Source organism: Balaenoptera musculus, chromosome 11 (genome assembly GCF_009873245.2).
Source record: "Balaenoptera musculus isolate JJ_BM4_2016_0621 chromosome 11, mBalMus1.pri.v3, whole genome shotgun sequence".
Classification (NCBI taxonomy): Eukaryota; Metazoa; Chordata; class Mammalia; order Artiodactyla; family Balaenopteridae; genus Balaenoptera; species Balaenoptera musculus.
This window is the reverse complement of record NC_045795.1, coordinates 38,404,731-38,421,987: the sequence shown is the minus strand read 5'-3', so window position 1 is coordinate 38,421,987 and position 17,257 is coordinate 38,404,731. Positions and strand designations below refer to the sequence as shown.

The following is a 17,257-nucleotide window of genomic DNA, read 5'->3' as shown; positions in this document are numbered from 1 at the left end:
CTCCCTGCCTTTGCTAATGAACTGTATTTTGGCCTTATGAAACAGTCTCCACTGATGGATGCTCTAAGTAAAGAACCATCTGAAACCCACCATTATAATTGTGTAAGGATGTTGATTAGGACATTTTTACCACATTATACAGTGTCTCTTTCATAAACATACACAGGAGGAACCTTCTCAGGTTTTATTACAGGAGTAATTATGCCTCTCTTCAGTTCTCTGAGTACCCGGTTTGTTTTTATTATATGGTTCCTATGATTCATGTCTTAACTGGTTGTATTCTCTTTGTGATGGCTTTAGTGGGCTCACAGCCAAATTTGGGGCCCACCTCTAACAGGTATTTAGAAAGGACCTCACAGTAAACATTTGCACTAACCTCACCCATACATAATTTCTTATTTATCTTGTTTATTTTTCCCCTAATCATTTATTCTTATGTCAAGTTGTATGTATATAGTTCTAGGCTACTTTAAATCCATTGTGAAATAAAGCAGGGTATATGTAAGTAAATTTAGAATTAAACAAAATTAGGATGTTAAGAATCTAGTAAGCCACTTTTTTTTCAGGGAGAGGGGAGGCAGGTATGAATGTATAACAAAACATTTAATTTTATTTGATGAATATTATTTTGTCCTAGGTACTGAATTCACAGTCAACAGTAGATACGTGATGATGACAGTCTAATATTATAATATCTGTTTTTAATGAATTTTATATTTCTCCCTTTAATTTTTTTTTTTACCATAGCAATGTTTTTTATAAAGTATGAATTAATTTTAGAACTTTATGAGTTTACAATTGGGGGAAAAACTTACTGAGCAATGTGTCCTGGATTTTATTCAATAGTTTGGAGAACCTGATCTTCATAAAGGTAATTCCATTTTATGATGTTGCTCATGAAAACACAGTTCTATTTGTAGTTACAGTTTTTAAAATGTGATTAAGAGGAATCTTCCCAACTGTAATACTAGTAAGTGTAATAATAAAGGCAAAGCCAGTAGCTGGGGTTGTCCTTATCTCAGGCTGCTTGGCATCCTGGAAAAAGAGCACTGAAATTAGACAGATCTGAGTCTGAATCCCCCTGCATATGAGTTATATGCCATTCAGTGAGTTGTTAATGTTTCTGACCATTAGTTTCTTATTTTGGAAAGTAAATATAACTATCTCACAAAGTTATGAGGATTAAATGAAATGTTTCCCAAATAATATGTGGTATGATCAGGTATTCAATAACTTGAATTTCTTCTCCTCTGACTGTTCAATTGGTTTTATCAGATGATCTTTAAAAAATTATTAGAAATTTCTGCTTTGGGTAATTACATTATGTTCAATTTAGGATGAAATATGTGGTTTCCTCTTTCTCCAAATATTGCTTTGATTAGTGATAGAACAGGTTAGGTCAGAGCAAGTTAAATACTTAAACATGTGGGGGAGGGGATGGATCATATATTCTTTGCTTCAGCCACTTTTGCCATAAGGATTACTAACTAACAAGCAGAGATGGATTACTAACTAACAAGCAGAGAGCAGTTTCTCTGAACAATTCCTGTTTGCTCTCTTCTGTAAGTAAAGTATATTTTAAAATGTGGGAGTATGTGTCCTTTGAAGTAGAAATTATTAGTCTCTTCTAAGGAAATCATGCAATTATGGAAGAAGCAATGTGAATGAAGATGTCCATTGTAGTAGTGTTTGTATTATTTGTGTCTGAATGAATGGAATAGCTTATAAGGCCTATCAATAAGAGAATGAGTAGTTTTTGGTTCAGATATTTTTGAAATTGTTGTGAATGATTGTTTAGTAAAATAGAAAATGCTTATGGCTTAGGTAAGGTGGGTACAAATTTATTTATATACTTTGAGTATAGCTATGTGAGGATCATTTGAAGGAAATATACCTGTCAATAGTGGTTTTATGAAAGTTAGAAAGCATGCCTCTTTTTGTTTGTTTTAGGGTAACAGAAGCACAGACGACTTATGCTTCTAACTTTACTAATAACCTTGTTAAAAGATATAAGCTCATTTTTTTAAAAAGTCAGGGGATAGAAAAATATATATTAAAAAGCAAAAGTGTTAAAAGTCCTGAGTATATTAGACATTTATTCTCTGCTTATGTGTATATATCTGAATGAGTGTACATTTTTTTCCCCCACAGATGGGGATAATTCTTTACTTCTGAAACTTGTTCTCTTTCCCATCAGCAGTATAACAAGTACATATTAGTATGTGGAGAGTCTTGTTAATGGCTGCAGTATACGGTACATGAGAATGTACCATAGTTTAAACTCTGCTGTATTAGATATTAAGGTAGTTTCTAGTTTTGTTCTTGTGAACTGGCTGCAATGAACATTTATGTATTTTGAACCCAACTTATATATTTTTATATTTTTAAACCCAACTTACATATTTTTGAACCGAACTTTTTAAAAAGTGTAATAGTTGCACTGTATTATTGGGCATTATTTGCTTTCATGTATGTTTCATCATCCCAGTTAGATGGTTAAGTTCTTTGATATCAGGTACTATGTTTAATGTTTCTTTTGTATCCACGAAGAATCTCATGAAGGAGATTTTTCAGTAAATGCTTAGGAAGTGATATTTTGGTATTTGTGAGATATTACATCATTGACTCCTTTAGTGTTTTAGTCATAGTATAACTTTAGAGATTTAAAACTCCCCCTTGATAAAGTAATGTATATTGAGTGAAAGTTATTTCTTATGAAATACTTTTCATTAATATTATCCTGAGTTCAATGTAAGATCACAGGAAAAACTTTTTCCTTATGAAATGCAATTAATTATAGTGGGACGCATTTTAGAAAAGAAACAGAGTCCATACGATTAGAATATATTTAAAATGGACTGAACTGCTGGCTAGGTTGAACTTGCTTTTCTGTTATGGTTAAAGAGTTCATGCTTGAAACACACCACTTGGATTTGAATCCCAGCTCTGCCATTTTCTGTCTGTGTGGGCATATTAGTTAACCTCTCGGTGCCTCAGTTCTCTCATCTGTAAAATGGGAATAATAATAATGTCTTTTTATAAAGTTGTGATAAGGATGTTCATTCATGTAAAGATTAAAACCAATGCCTAACAATAATAAACACTCAACACACATGTAAGTTTTTAACATTCATATCAGTTTTTTGTTGGATGCTATTGAATTTATAAGAATTGAGGGCCAAATGATAAAGTTGAAGTTTTTCTTTCATATTTCATTTTATACTTTTGTAAAGCAATTATTGAGAATGGACCACGTGCCAGGCATTAAGCTAAGTCCTATGGAATACAATACTGAATAAAACAGAAGACATTTCCTGCCCTCAAGGTGCTTATGATGAGTGGAAAACGCAGACATTATTATGTCTAATATTTGAGCTTTACCATGGCCAGGCCCTTTGCTAAACCTACTGCAAAAGTTATCACATTTAATCCTAACAAACATCGGACAGATTAGATATAAACATTATCCTCATTTTATATATGAGGCCGAGAGAATTTAATTAACCTCCTCAAGGTTATATAACTACTAACTGGCAGAACTGGAATTAAAATCCAGAGTCTAATACCAAAGCCCCAGTCCTTATTTAACCACTCTGCTGGGTGGTAAATAAACATACAGTAATAAATTGTGATTATTGGGGTCTGTAGGGTACTGATTAATCCTAGTTTGCCTTTTGCTTAATAGATACAGGAGTCAAATAGAGATAAAAATACGTACTTTATTACTGGAAAGCTAGCGCGGAGAATGACTTGGACAGGTGGCTCAAGTGGGTGTCTTCTTTCTTCTTCACTGAATTGAACTTGCACACTCAGTTGCTGGCATGTCAGCTAGAAACCCGATGGCATTCCTTGCTCCAAGAGGCTCCAACAGGCTTCCCAGCAGAGGAGAGGGGAGAATACTCAGCCTGCGGGTAGGCAGGCAGACTCTGAGGTGGAGAGCTGAAGAGGATGGGTCACACAGGAGGCCAGGAAATTGGACGTGCCCTCCACCTGGATGCTGAAGTTGCCAGGAATGATGACAGAAGTTGGGAGGGGCGAGAGACTTTAAGACAGGACTTTAAGATGGAAAATTCCAGGTCAGTGGATAACAGCAACAGAGAGGGAGAGATGGTCTTGAGCAGGAGCTTGTGTAAATCAAAGGGAAAGTTATGGTCTGGAAGTGGAAACAGTTGGCAAGGAGGACATGTACCCCACCTGCTAGCTGTGAGGTACGTGGCATATGAGAGTGAGAATCCACTCTAATAACACAGCTATAAGAGAAGTAGTGTCTTCACGGTACAGTACAGCCTGGTTTCAATTAAAGCAAGGAGATGGAGGAAAGGTTCAGAAGTGAAGATTTACAGGAGTTTATTAACAAATTGGGAGTTGAAGAGCAAGGACATAGGGTAAGGATTTGGGAGTGAAGGGAGGGGAACTTCTGGTGCCAGAGTCATGTGGGAAAGAGAGTTTGGTGAGAATAGATGATCCGAAAGTCTTGGATGTACCCATTAGAGACTGGAGGTAAACAGGAGGATGAGACATGATGGAATTAGCCCAAACAGTCTCTAAAAATAATTAAAATACACATCATATCTTGCTGTAGATGTCCTGTATCATCTGGCCTCTGCCTGTATCTCTGACCTCATTCTTTTCCACGCTCCCCTTGCTCCTCGTGCTCGACCTACACAGGCCATGTTTCTTTTGTCACTCCAGCACACCGTATTTTTTCTACCTCTGTTTTATTTTTCCTTTGTTTGCACTTGCTTTTCTGAGAGGCAGCACAGGAAAATAGTAGTGTGAGCTCTGGATCCAGACTTCCTGCACTGTCACTCTCTAGCTTTGTGACCGTGGGCAAGTTATTTATACTCTCTGTGCTTCAGTTTCCTTATCTGTCAACTGGGGAATGATAATAAAGACTCACTAAATGTTAATAATAATTTTTTCTTCTGCTTGAGGCTCTTTTCTGCTATATCTTTACATGGTTGCTACTTTCTTATCATTCACTTCCCTCAGCTCAAATGTACTTCCTCAGACATCCTGGCTAATGTAGCATAACTCCACCAGCTTTCTGTTGCTCTTTATCCCATTATTCTATTTTATTTATTCATAGCATTCATCACTGTTTGAAATTTATTTTATTATTCTGCTCTTCCCCTCTCCCCCCATCCCCTGAGGCCCAGGGATATGTTGACTTATTCCCAACTGTATCTCAGCTTCTAGAAAGTGACAAATACTTTGTAGGTGCTCAAGAAATTTTTTTGCCAACTCACTGTCCTGAAAACATGGTGGTTTCCAAGGCCTCTGATCAGGCAGCATTTGGTGGCAAGGTGACACCGAGGCCTAGGCCAAGAAGACAGAATCCAGCTCTTTGTGTACCAATCTGTTGGCTCATTTAGATCAGGTGGCTGCTTGTTTTGTGTTATTGGGACATAGCTACATCCACTTAAAAATTTATTATCTGCTGCTTTCCAGTTCCAAGCACAGAGTTGAGTAGTTGAGACAGAGACCCTAAGCCTCACAAAGCCTAAAATACTTACTATCCAGCCCTTCACGGAAGAAGTTTGCTGATCCTTGATTTAGATGCATAGAAAAAAAGACAAGAAGGAAACACCAAAAATAATTAATAGATTACTTTGGATAGTGGGATTATATGTCATTTTAATTTTTATCTTTATACTTTTAAAATTTGTTAGAGACCCATTTAATTTGGAAATGAAATAGCCTTATAAATACTGATTTTAATATATTTAGATAACATTTGATGATGAGCTTTTTATGTTTTTTTTCCTTAGTGCTGCTTTTGACACAAAAACTGGGTTACGTGTTGCAGTGAAGAAGTTATCCAGACCATTTCAGTCCATTATTCATGCCAAAAGGACCTACAGAGAACTGCGGTTACTTAAACATATGAAACATGAAAATGTAAGTTAATAATTCAAGGCAGGATAAACTCTGCTCTTTAATAGACTGGAAAAAATTGTGTTTTAATTACTGCGAATGGAAATGCATTAGAGTACATCAAACTTTGGACCGTCCTTCTTGTACTGGGGTGTTAGTGACCACTGCATTATGTCAGGTAGATACTCAAAGCCTTGGGATGAAATTGGTGCATCTTCCTGGAGTTCCAGTTTTAACTTTAAGATTTTTAGAGGGAAAACATATAAAAATTTTTTAATAAAAATGAATATTGTGAGATAAAACACAACTCACAAGGATTTTTAACAGAAAATATTACAAAGAAGTTTCGTATTCTCGACTTGGTTTACTTAAGACTATATTATCAGAATATGGGAATCCATGGTATTTTGTGTTGTTATGGGTTTTTTCAGTGGAGAAGTTTGAGGAAGAGTGCCTTAGTTCACTGAATGTCCTATCAGAGATGGGTATTATTTTCTGGATGATTTAATATTATAATTTTTTCCTTTTAATTTTTAAAAGACAGCTTTTCTAGATTCAGGGATTTTAATAAATGTGACAAAGACATTGTTTAAGTTAAATATAACGTTTTCTTGTCTATAAGTTTGGACATTTGAGAACAATGCTGTCCTGCAAAGGAGTGCTTAAAAATCCTAATAGCATAAATAAATGGATGCAGTTGGAATATTAACTGAAAGTGAAAAAACAAGTGACTGAGGACACTTATTTTCCTGAATTTCAAAATCAAGTTAGAAAGGGTTTATGTGATTGCTGTATGAAAGGAACTGTAAAATTTGTAGCATTATGGAAACAATGGCCATGGAGATTTTAGAACTATTTGACCCTATTGGTGGTTACTGTGACTGTGTAGAAAAAAAATTCGATTTTTCAACTTATTACTTGGCTATTCAGATATTTTTCTGTTTCAGTAATTGAACTGTTTTTCTTCATAGTAAGAAAAAAATGTATTAAAATACATTTGTTTCACAGAGTACAAATTTCTTCTAAATTGAGAGCATTGTGACTTAAATTTGGAATTTAAGCTGTTGTAATCACAGCTGCAGCTTATTTATTTTCATGTTTTAATTGCATGCTATTGAGAACGTCCTGTTTTCCACAGATTATCTCCATTCCTAGGTATAATTTTTTTATGAGCATCCATGTGCAAACTTGAGTTTTTAAAAAGTTCAGTGCAGAGCTGCAGCCTTCCTAATCAGTGACATGTTTATAAGAAGTTGAGATATGTGGAGAAAGCTGGCAGGAGAATCTTTATTCCAAAGTCTGCATAAAATCAAGGTGGTCTGGCAACTTAACTGATGGGTTTACATTTGGCTTTTAACACAGTTGAGTCATTACACGTTAATAAATGTGACAAAGACACTGTCATAGCTTTTTAAGAATACTTTGAAAATGGAATGCAAGCCAAACATTTATGGAACCCCAAAGCACCTCCAGGAGGCCCCAGGATCCCACTGATGTTGTCTATGCTAATTTAAGAACATCTACTGTAGAAGATTACCAGCACTGTAATTTATTGTTCTGCTTTATTTCATAGTCAATTTAAGCCAATGTTTAGGGCAAAAATTATTTTGGGTTATCTGAATCCATGCCTTGGCTTTTCTAGTGATCATTGCAACAACCTTATTTAGTATGCTATATTTTAATTTTCCGTAATGAGATACTTTGAAATATGTCTTACATGATATTGGGCTGGTTGCATTTGAGCCATTCTGTATTTGTAGACATGAAGAGGCCGCAGTGATGGGATACAATTGTTTTAATTTAGGAAAGGCTATACGACTTTAAAGAGGACTGAGCGTATTAGGAAAACAAGATTTTAATTTATCTAAATTGTTTTATAAGCAGTTTACTTAATAGCAGTCTTTTTTATATTAAAATGTTTAGGTTTTCACTGTATCAATATAGAGGGTCACCTGTATTTAGATGGTGATTTGTTGTTTGAACAAAAGGAGGCAGATGGCTGAATGTTCATAGTTCTCCATTCTGTTGGCAAATGTTTGAAGAGGGACTGGGAAAGGGCCAAAAGACTTTGACTAAATGTAGAAAAATTCCGGAATTTCAGTCTATTCTACAAACGCTTGTTAGGTATGTACAGTGTAAAAGTAATTTTACCAGGTGAAGAACCAAGACTTCCAAGTAAGTTTAATTGAGGATTTTAAGAGGAATTCCTCTCCGTTATCTTCTCTTCCTCTTTTTCTTTCTTTCTTTCTTTTCTTTAATGACTGTTTTGGGCCACTGTCCAATTTTTAGCTAGCTGCCAGGACTCCAAAGACAGCAGCAGCAGCAACTTAAAACTCGTGAAAAACTTAAGTAAGGATTGGTAGCAAATAGAATTTTTAGCTGCCAGAATGCACATGTGATCTTTTATACAAAAATGCCTCTGACTTACAATCCGTAGTTCGTTTTATTTCTTTTACTAGTGATAATGAATGACAGATATGTAATTTTCATATGGGTTATAGGAGCTAGGGGATGTTACTCTCTGAACAAATTTACCTGGCCCATTCCTGACGGAATTTTTTGACCTTGATCTCATTGACACCTGGTCTAAGGAAAGATTAAAAGGAAGCAGCTGGCTAGCTGCATCCTTTTGCTGTCTGAGTAGGTACTGTACAGTTAAGGGCCTGGAGAGCTATACATTAAAAAAAGCTTTTAATGATTACGGGACTCCTTTCATAAATTTTATTTGGGAGCCTTAGATTTAATCTTACCATGATAGAACAAGTGGTTGTTTTGGTGTGCTTGTGTTAAGTACATTAAATATTGTCTTTGACTGGTTACTGACTTCAAGTGTTTTGTGAGGGTGCACCAATTTAATAAAGATGTATTACTTCTGTTTGTCATTGAAGGACAGTCATCAGAGATATTTGCTGATTATTTGTACTATAACCGTCTTTTCTAAATATTTAATTACTGGGTTACTTTCTAAAGCGTCTGAAATCATATAATGGCAGAAGGAGTAAGGATATAGGCTAAAATATGACAAATTAAAAATAAATTTCCATTTAAGAAATGAGAAATGAATCGATTATGGAATGTTCCCCAAATCTATTTTAATGCTGGGAAACTTTTGTTTTACAGTATTTTCCTTATGATTAATACTCCATAAATAGGATTAATAGAGAAGGGATATTTGTAAAAGCCCACAAAAAATTAAAAATACTTTGATGTAACATGAGTGGCTTTAATGTCATAAAATGTGTCCCTTTTAAGGAAATTAAAATTTGATAGAGTATTTGCTAATATGCTTTGTTCTATTATTTTTTTCCAAAGTAGTCATTGTGCTTCTTGCAGCCATACTTTTTGATCATTTGAATAATTGAATTTAGCTTTATATATCATGTTTTGTTACTGGAAGTAGCTGCTTCAAATAGTTTGTTTCTGTGATTTGTATTTTACAATTCATTATAAAACTCTGAAGTTTCTGGTCACGATTTATTTTGGTAATCCACAGCAGGTCAGTCCTTTGCGCTAGGCACCTTCAGATACATTGTCTACATAATCTTCCCCAAAATACTATGAAAATAAGCAATGATATGCACGTGTCTTTCATCTGAGGAAAATGAGGCTCAGAGAAGATACTTTTATTTATGTAACAAATATTAATTGAACTGCTGTGTGCCAGGCAACATCCCATGTTTTGGGGTTATTGGAATGTAAAAGAAAGAAGCTCATGGGTCTAAGAAGTCACAGATTGATTGGGAGTTCAAATTTGCAGCTGTTTGATTCTAAAATACCTATTGTGTTTTCATATTGAAATGGGAGTTTTTATTTAAAATGCTTGGACTTGTTTCACTTTAGTGTGTTTGAGATAACCCTTGCATGAATAATCCTGTGTGAATTGGATCTCTAGTAGTTTAATTTTATTTTGATCTGAGGATATTTTCACAGCCACAATTCAAATAATAATGTAAAACAATGTAAATTGTTTTAAAGTTTTCTTGTTGAGAAGATGGGGCATCTCAGATAACAAGAATCAGTGATTAGAAAATATTGGAGCAGCTGAATAAAATTGGCTTCTAGATTTCAGCCATCAGAAGTACAAGAGGGTGTAGGGGGTAGTAATCAAAAGACCAGAGGTTGGGACTTCCCTGGTGGTGCAGTGGTTAAGAATCTGCCTGCCAATGCAGGGGACACCGGTTCGAGCCCTGGTCCGGGAAGATCCCACATGCCACGGAGCAACTAAGCCCGTGCACCACAACTACTGAGCCTGCACCCTAGAGCCCGCGTGCCACAACTACTGAAGCCCGTGTGCCACAACTTCTGAAGCCCGTGTGCCTAGAGCCCATGCTCTGCAACAAGAGAAGCCACTGCAATGAGAAGACTGCGCACCGCAACAAAGAGTAGCCCCCGCTCACTGCAACTAGAGAAAGTCCACGCAGCAATGAGGACCCAATGCAGCCAAAAATTAATTAATTAATTAATTAATTTTTAAAAAGACCAGAGGTCTTAAGCCAGGACTGTATCAAACTCAAGGAGAACAATTATGATTTAGATGGGAAAGGAAAAAGAAAATGATTTGACTTACTTTAAAGCACTATTCAGAGCTATTATAAGGTCATAGATACACTATTGGTGGGATGTAAGTTGGCCTCATCTTTATGGAGGACAGTTTGACAGTATTAAGATCCTTAAGCATATTGATATCCTTTGATCTTGTAATTCTATTTCTTGAAATTTATTCTCTGGAAGAAAATACAAGATGTATATATGCACACATGCACGCATATGCACATATACTTGCAGTGTTCCTTAAATGTCCAAAGATAGGAAATTGGTTTTATTATGGTATATACAAATGATAGAACATATTATTGAAAAACATTTGAGGACGTGAGAATAGTCATTATTTGTTAAGTGACAAGGCAGGATATAAAACTGTATGCATAGTATAACCCCGATTTAATTTATGTACATCAGAAAAATCAAAGAAAGTATCTCAAAATGTTAATGATAGTTATAACCAGTAGTACAATTAGAGGTAATTTTCATTTTCTTGTGTACGGTTGTCTGAATAAGGAGAAGATGGATAACTGTACTTTTCCTTTGGAATAAGATGCAAAGACTTGAAAAGCTATTCTTCTTGAATTCCAAGGCCTTTTTTTAGTTTGTTTCCCTTTTGGGTTCAGGCTATATAATTGAAATTGCTTTTAAAAGTTGATATTTGTGTGGGGTTTTTTGGGGTTTTGTTTTTTTTGCCTTATAAATTTATTTATTTATTTATGGCTGAGTTGGGTCTTTGTTGCTGCATGCGGGCTTTCTCTAGTTGCGGCAAGTGGGGGCTACTCTTTGTTGCGGAGCACGGGCTCTAGGCGTGTGGGCTTCAGTAGTTGTGGCACACGTGCTCAGTAGTTGTGGCTCATGGGCTCTAGAGCACAGGCTCAGTAGTTGTGGCGCACGGGCTTAGTTGCTCCGCGGCATGTGGGATCTTCCCGGATCAGGGCTCGAACTCATGTCCCCTGTGTTGGCAGGCGGATTCTTAACCACTGTGCCACCAAGGAAGCCCAAAAGTTGATATTTGGATGAGTGGTGTAACATTCTAATTAAAAGTGCTCTTTTTCATGATAATATTTTGAGTGTTGGTATATTTTACTGAGTCCACAGTCATGGGTCAGTTTTCATGAAGCCCATTTAGCTTTTCTTTGTTTCATTTCCAGATACCCTTAAATCTTGCTGGGCATATTACACATGAATTATATGTCTTGTTTGCCTTCTTAGTGCCTAGCTTTGTGGAAATGAGTGGTCTGGGTTTTAGGAGGAACTGGGGAAGGGGGGGGGGGAATATGTTAAATTAATCAGTGTAAATCCATGACCAGAAAAACTGCTCAAAGACCATGGATTACTGAGTATTAAGTAGCTCTTTGCTTTATCCTTGTATAAAGATAGCTTTTTTTTTCATTTTTATAGTCTGATCTAAATACCTGATAGTGATTAATAATCTTAATATTAAGAATATTATAAGAATAATACCAAGAATATACTGAGAAGATATATAAGGGCTTTAAAAATGTCAGTTTTGAAGACTATATAGTAATTTTTATTGAATAATATATTTTAAAAAGAAAAATGATACTATAACAACAGCTGTAGAAGTATGACTTTTTTCTGTTTGTTAATCATTAGACTATCAGTGCATGTGTAAGTCAAGAGTCCTAAATCTTTTTGCTTCCTGATAAGCTAATGGCTATATGTGACCAAATTCTAAAGACATGAAGATTTTAGTAGTAAAATGGGTTATTATGAAAAGTGATGTTTAACAAGTAAAAAACAAAAGCATAATTTGGGTAAAAAATAAGTTGGAGTTATTAAGTATACAATAATGTAATGTACTGAACTGAGAGCAGGATTTGGAATTAGTTCCTATTAAAATGACTAAGACCTGATGGATAAGTTCAGTATTTATTTACTGTTTGATTTTTATGTTTTCTTGTAGGTGATTGGTCTGTTGGATGTTTTCACACCTGCAAGGTCTCTGGAGGAATTCAATGATGTGTGAGTAAATCTTTTGTGTTTGCCTTCCTCTGCCAGAGGTTAAAGATTAGCAGCGCATTTCTACTCCTGAACCACTTAGCACTATCAGACTTAAGATTCTTTATTCCTGTCATCCAACTCTTCTGTGGAATGGGGAATGGATGCAGAAGATGTATATTTTGGGGGGTGTAAATTAGTATTTTCATCATCTCAGGCACATTGTGCCCTATTTGGAGACACAGTGGTGGGTCCTGGCAAGAGTTCCATAGAGAAGAGTATAGGGAGTTTTGACCATGATTTTTATTCTCAAATTGTCTGTCCCAGCTTTCAAAGGGACATGTTTATATCAAGAAATGTAGTGGAGCCCTGGTTCCATATAGATTCTTCCATTTCTTTTATCCTGCTTGTGTGTGGGAAATGCATGCTGACCTTTAAAGTACTGGATTTCTGTATTGGGACAAATGGTGGGCCTCATGTGTTTAGAAAGCTGATTCTCCCAGTTTTGTGACCATCTCTATTGTTTTAGCCTGGGGAACCACCCCTAGAAAGAGGGGCTGAGATTCTCAGGAACGAGTAGTCGAGGGCTAGGGAAAATGAAACAGAGAGGAAGAGAAAGTTGCTATGAGGGTATGTTATTAAGTCAGTCACCATTGTGTGCAACTGGGCTGAAAACTGCCAGGGTCTTCAGTTTTCTAGAAGTTGTATAGAATGCACCTCAGATGGGGAACATTTACCCACTGGCTTCTGACTCCATTGGCAAGTGTTGCCCCATGGGGCAGTAATGCCCTCACATGCCCAGGTTGCACCTGTATGAGTACAAGATAGATTCCAGCAAGTGTTGTGGATGTTGTGCAGGTGTTGTACATGTGTGAGTGCTCTACTGTAGCTTTCCCAATATCTGAATTAACATACCTCCCGTCCCCAATTCACAGGTACACTATACCATAAGAGAGAAGGAACACCTTAAATTTAGGGTTATACATTTTGTCCTGGTGAAATTTTGGTGTTCCTAAGTGGAAAGGATGACTATTGTGAAAGTCCAAATAAAATTGCAGATCTTGGCTGCTCTTCCTTAACCTCTACTCTCCACTGTCCCCAGTGCTGAACTTAACCCCACCCTTATCCTGGGCTCAGTTTCTCCTACCCTTATCCTAGGCCAAGTGCAAGCACCATTTGCTCATTTCCCAAAGAACAAGTGGGAGGGAGTGGAGGAGATGTTTGAGCTTGTGTGTTCTGTCTAATGAAAGGGGGAAAAAAATGAAAAAGAAATGTAGAATATTAAATGGAAAGAGAAGGAGGAAGGTAGCAAAAAAATCTCCCACAACTTGAACTTAGTTGGAACATGATATGACTGTGAGTCGAAGATGAAAGAAGGAGAATCTAGTCTAAGTGCAAGAACTCCCACCCGCATTAACCTTGATCCTGCTAATAAAAGTTTAAGAAAAAACTTTGAACTTCCTTCAAGCGAAGGGGAAAGAAAAGGCAGTAACTAAGAACAGCTGTGCTCCCTGAGCCCTGCGTGTCTCTAGAATGTGGAGGCTTCTAAAGCCTCCTTACTGGATGCCCCAGGCAGAAGCATGTGTGCTGCAAGTTGTTGAGCCCTGCTGTAGGCTATGCTTGGAAAAGAGAATATTGCCATGATGTTTTTTTCTTTAACATTAATTCATTAATTTTTACTTTTTTGAGGATTTTTTTTTTTTTAAGAGCAGATTTAGGTTTACAACAAAATTGAGGGGAAGGTACAGAGGTTTCCTGCTTACCCTCCTGCCCCTGTACATGCATAGCTTCCCCCATTATCAACATCACTCACCAGAATGGTATATTTTTCACCAAGAATGAACCTATATTGACACATCATAATTACCCAAAGTCCATAGTTTACCATAGGATTCACTCTTAGTGTTGAAAAGTTTATGGATTTAGACAAATATATAATGACATATCATTATAATATCATACAGTGTATTTTCACTGCCCTAAGAATGATGGGTTTTGATATTCTGCCTAAATGTGGAAAAAATGCTGAAGTGATATGTTTGTGAATTACTTTGGAAAACATTTGAATCAGGATTGAGCTATAGCCCAAAATTTTAGGTGTGACGAGGATTGATTTTTTTTTTTTTCCTAGGAAAGGAATTGATAATTTGCTGACCTGGGCTAATGCTGTATTTTGCCTTAATCAGGCATATGGAACTGGATTATGAGCCTGTTTTTCGTATGTCAAAGACCTTATTTAAGGCTAGTGTCTGAGAGGTTAAGTTTTATCCATTGTGGTGCCTATTGGCTCCTTTATCCATTTGAAGGCTCACTGACTACAAGCATACCCACCGAACTGAAATTGCATTTATTTCTTCATTCATTCAACAAATACCATGGCTACTGAGCAGGAATCTATTCTTTCTATGTAACTGTAGCTGGGTTCTATTTGCTTATTTATTTCCAGATTTACTGAGATATAACTGACATACAACATTGTGTAATTTGAGTTATGATTGTTTATAAATAAGAACTTAGTTCACCGTTTGGGAGCAAATCTCAGTACTACTTGTTGAATACTTGCTGAGCAGAGTGTTAGAGCAAGGCTCAGGATAATCAGAAACACTAGTCTTTCCCTTGATGAAATAAGAACCTTGTTAGGGGAAATAAATTCAAAACACTTTTGTAGGGGCTTCCCTGGTGGCACAGTGGTTAAGAATCTGCCTGCCAATGCAGGGGACACGGGTTCGAACCCTGGTACGGGAAGATCCCACATGTCGCAGAGCAACGAAGCCCATGTGCCACAACTACTGAGCCCGCGCGCCTAGAGCCTGTGCTCCACAACAAGAGACGCCACTGCAGTGAGAAGCCCGCGTACCGCAACGAAGAGTAGCCCCAGCTCGCCGCAACTAGAGAAAGCCTGCGTGCAGCAATGAAGACCCAACGCAGCCAAAAAATAATAAATAAATAAAATAAGTAAATTAAAAATAACAAAAACAACACTTTTGTGACCAAGTTATCAGTTGACTGTAAGACCTTGGACAAGTCACTTTTCCTCTCTGGGTCCCAGTTAACTTCCGTGTAAAATGATGAAAATTGGGGTGGTTCACTTCTGAAGTGTTTTCAATCCCAGAGAATCTCTGAAAATAGAATGATGAACCTAAGGATACCTTTTGGAAAAATGTTTCATTGTTTACTTTTTTATGATGTATGTATCACTGAGAAAAAATTAGTGCTTGTCCAGGACTATGGTTATTTCACTGATTTCCAAAGTCATTTCAGAATTTGCATAAGAGATCAAACATCTTCACCTACAATTACAGGGTGTGCAAATTTAAATACCTTTAGGGCCAGACAAATAACATAAACTACGCTCAGTGCTATACAACAGAATACCTGCACTTCCTAAAAGCATTCAAATTTACATTAAAACAAAATAAACAGACAAAGACCCACTGTTCTGGCCAAATCAAACAAGCTGAAGACTAGAGTGGTTCTACAGGCTGCCAGGTTTCGAGCAAACAGTAATTTTGTTTTTTGTTTTTTGTTTTTGTTTAAAATATTTATTTGTTCTTTCTGTGGGGGGGTTGTTTGCTTGTTTGTTTTAATTTATTTTTTTAAATTTTTGTCTGCATTGGGTCTTTGTTGCTGTGCGTGGGCTCTCTAGTTGTGGCGAGCGGGGGCTACTTTTCATTGCAGTGTGCAGGCTTCTCATTGTGGTGGCTTCTCGTTGCAGAGCATGGGCTCTAGGTGCGTGGGCTTCAGTAGTTGTGGCATGCAGGCTCTAGAGCGCAGGCTCAGCAGTTGTGGCTCACAGGCTTAGTTGCTCCGCGGCATGTGGGATCTTCCCACACCAGGGATCGAACCTGTGTCCCCTGCATTGGCAGGCAGATTCTTAACCACTGCACCACCAGGGAAGCCCCAAACAGTAATTTTGAACATGAATTTTCTGTGCTAATTAACAAAATCTCTAATTACTTTTCATAGTTATAGTTGGCTTTTAATCATGTGTTATGTGTATTTGTGCCTTTATTTTTCAGATAGCACTTTCCATTTATCATACAATTCAAGTTTTTACTGAATTTTAAATTTCTTAGTTAATAGGCATCCTACATCATTCATTAGTAAGACTATACTTTTGGGAAAGGAATAATAAATAGGTAGTGAGTTTTGATCATTAGAAACAATGTGCAGTTACTGAATCTAACAGAGCTGGTGTTTGGAAAATGTGGAGTTAAAATATGAGAATACCAAGTTGTTCTTGACTACGATATGATGTGGTTGTACAGTTGGCAAAATTTTATAAGATATATCTAGATCCTTTTAATGATTGGATATCATTTGGACATTTCGGTTTGCTTCTTTTTTTTTTTAATTTTTTAAAATTTTTGTCTGCGTTGGGTCTTCATTGCTGCGTGCGGGCTTTCTCTAGTTGTGGCGAGTGGGGGCTACTCTTCATTGCAGTGCACACGCTTCTCATTGTGGTGGCTTCTCTTGTTTCAGAGCTTGAGCTCTAGGCGTGCAGGCTTCAGTAGTTGTGGCATGAGGGCTCAGTAGTTGTGGCTCGTGGGCTCTAGAACGCAGGCTCAGTAGTTGTGGTGCATGGACCCAGTTGCTCTGCATGTGGCATGTGGGATCCTCCTGGACCAGGGATCAAACCCATGTCCCCTGCACCAGCAGGCGGATTCTTAACCACTGTGCCACCAGGGAAGTCCCGGGAAAGTGGATCCTTAATGATACAGTCAGGTCCTCACACACACACACCAAGATGTAGAGCTTAGTGAAGCATGTACCCACTAGGCAACTCCATCACTGACTGCTTTGACATAATCCATACTCCTGCTAGTGTTGGAGGGTCTCCTGCAGAGGCATGGGGTGGCCACGGCTCACCGGG

The 17,257-nt window shown here is 37.1% G+C and overlaps 1 protein-coding gene across 6 annotated transcripts in view; it reads left to right on the top strand.

Moving 5' to 3' along the window:
- MAPK14 (mitogen-activated protein kinase 14) overlaps positions 1-17,257 on the top strand; it is a 71,955-nt gene that overhangs the window by 16,322 nt on the left and 38,376 nt on the right. For 3 of the 6 annotated variants that reach the window (XM_036870367.1, XM_036870366.1, XM_036870368.1), the window contains exons 2-3: positions 5,772-5,901; positions 12,350-12,408. In XM_036870367.1, coding sequence (XP_036726262.1) covers positions 5,772-5,901; positions 12,350-12,408 — 189 coding nt within the window. Of the gene's footprint in view, positions 1-3,639; positions 4,077-5,771; positions 5,902-12,349; positions 12,409-17,257 lie in introns of those variants that run through there. The other 3 variants (XR_005021971.1, XM_036870365.1, XM_036870364.1) reach the window with 3 other exon arrangements.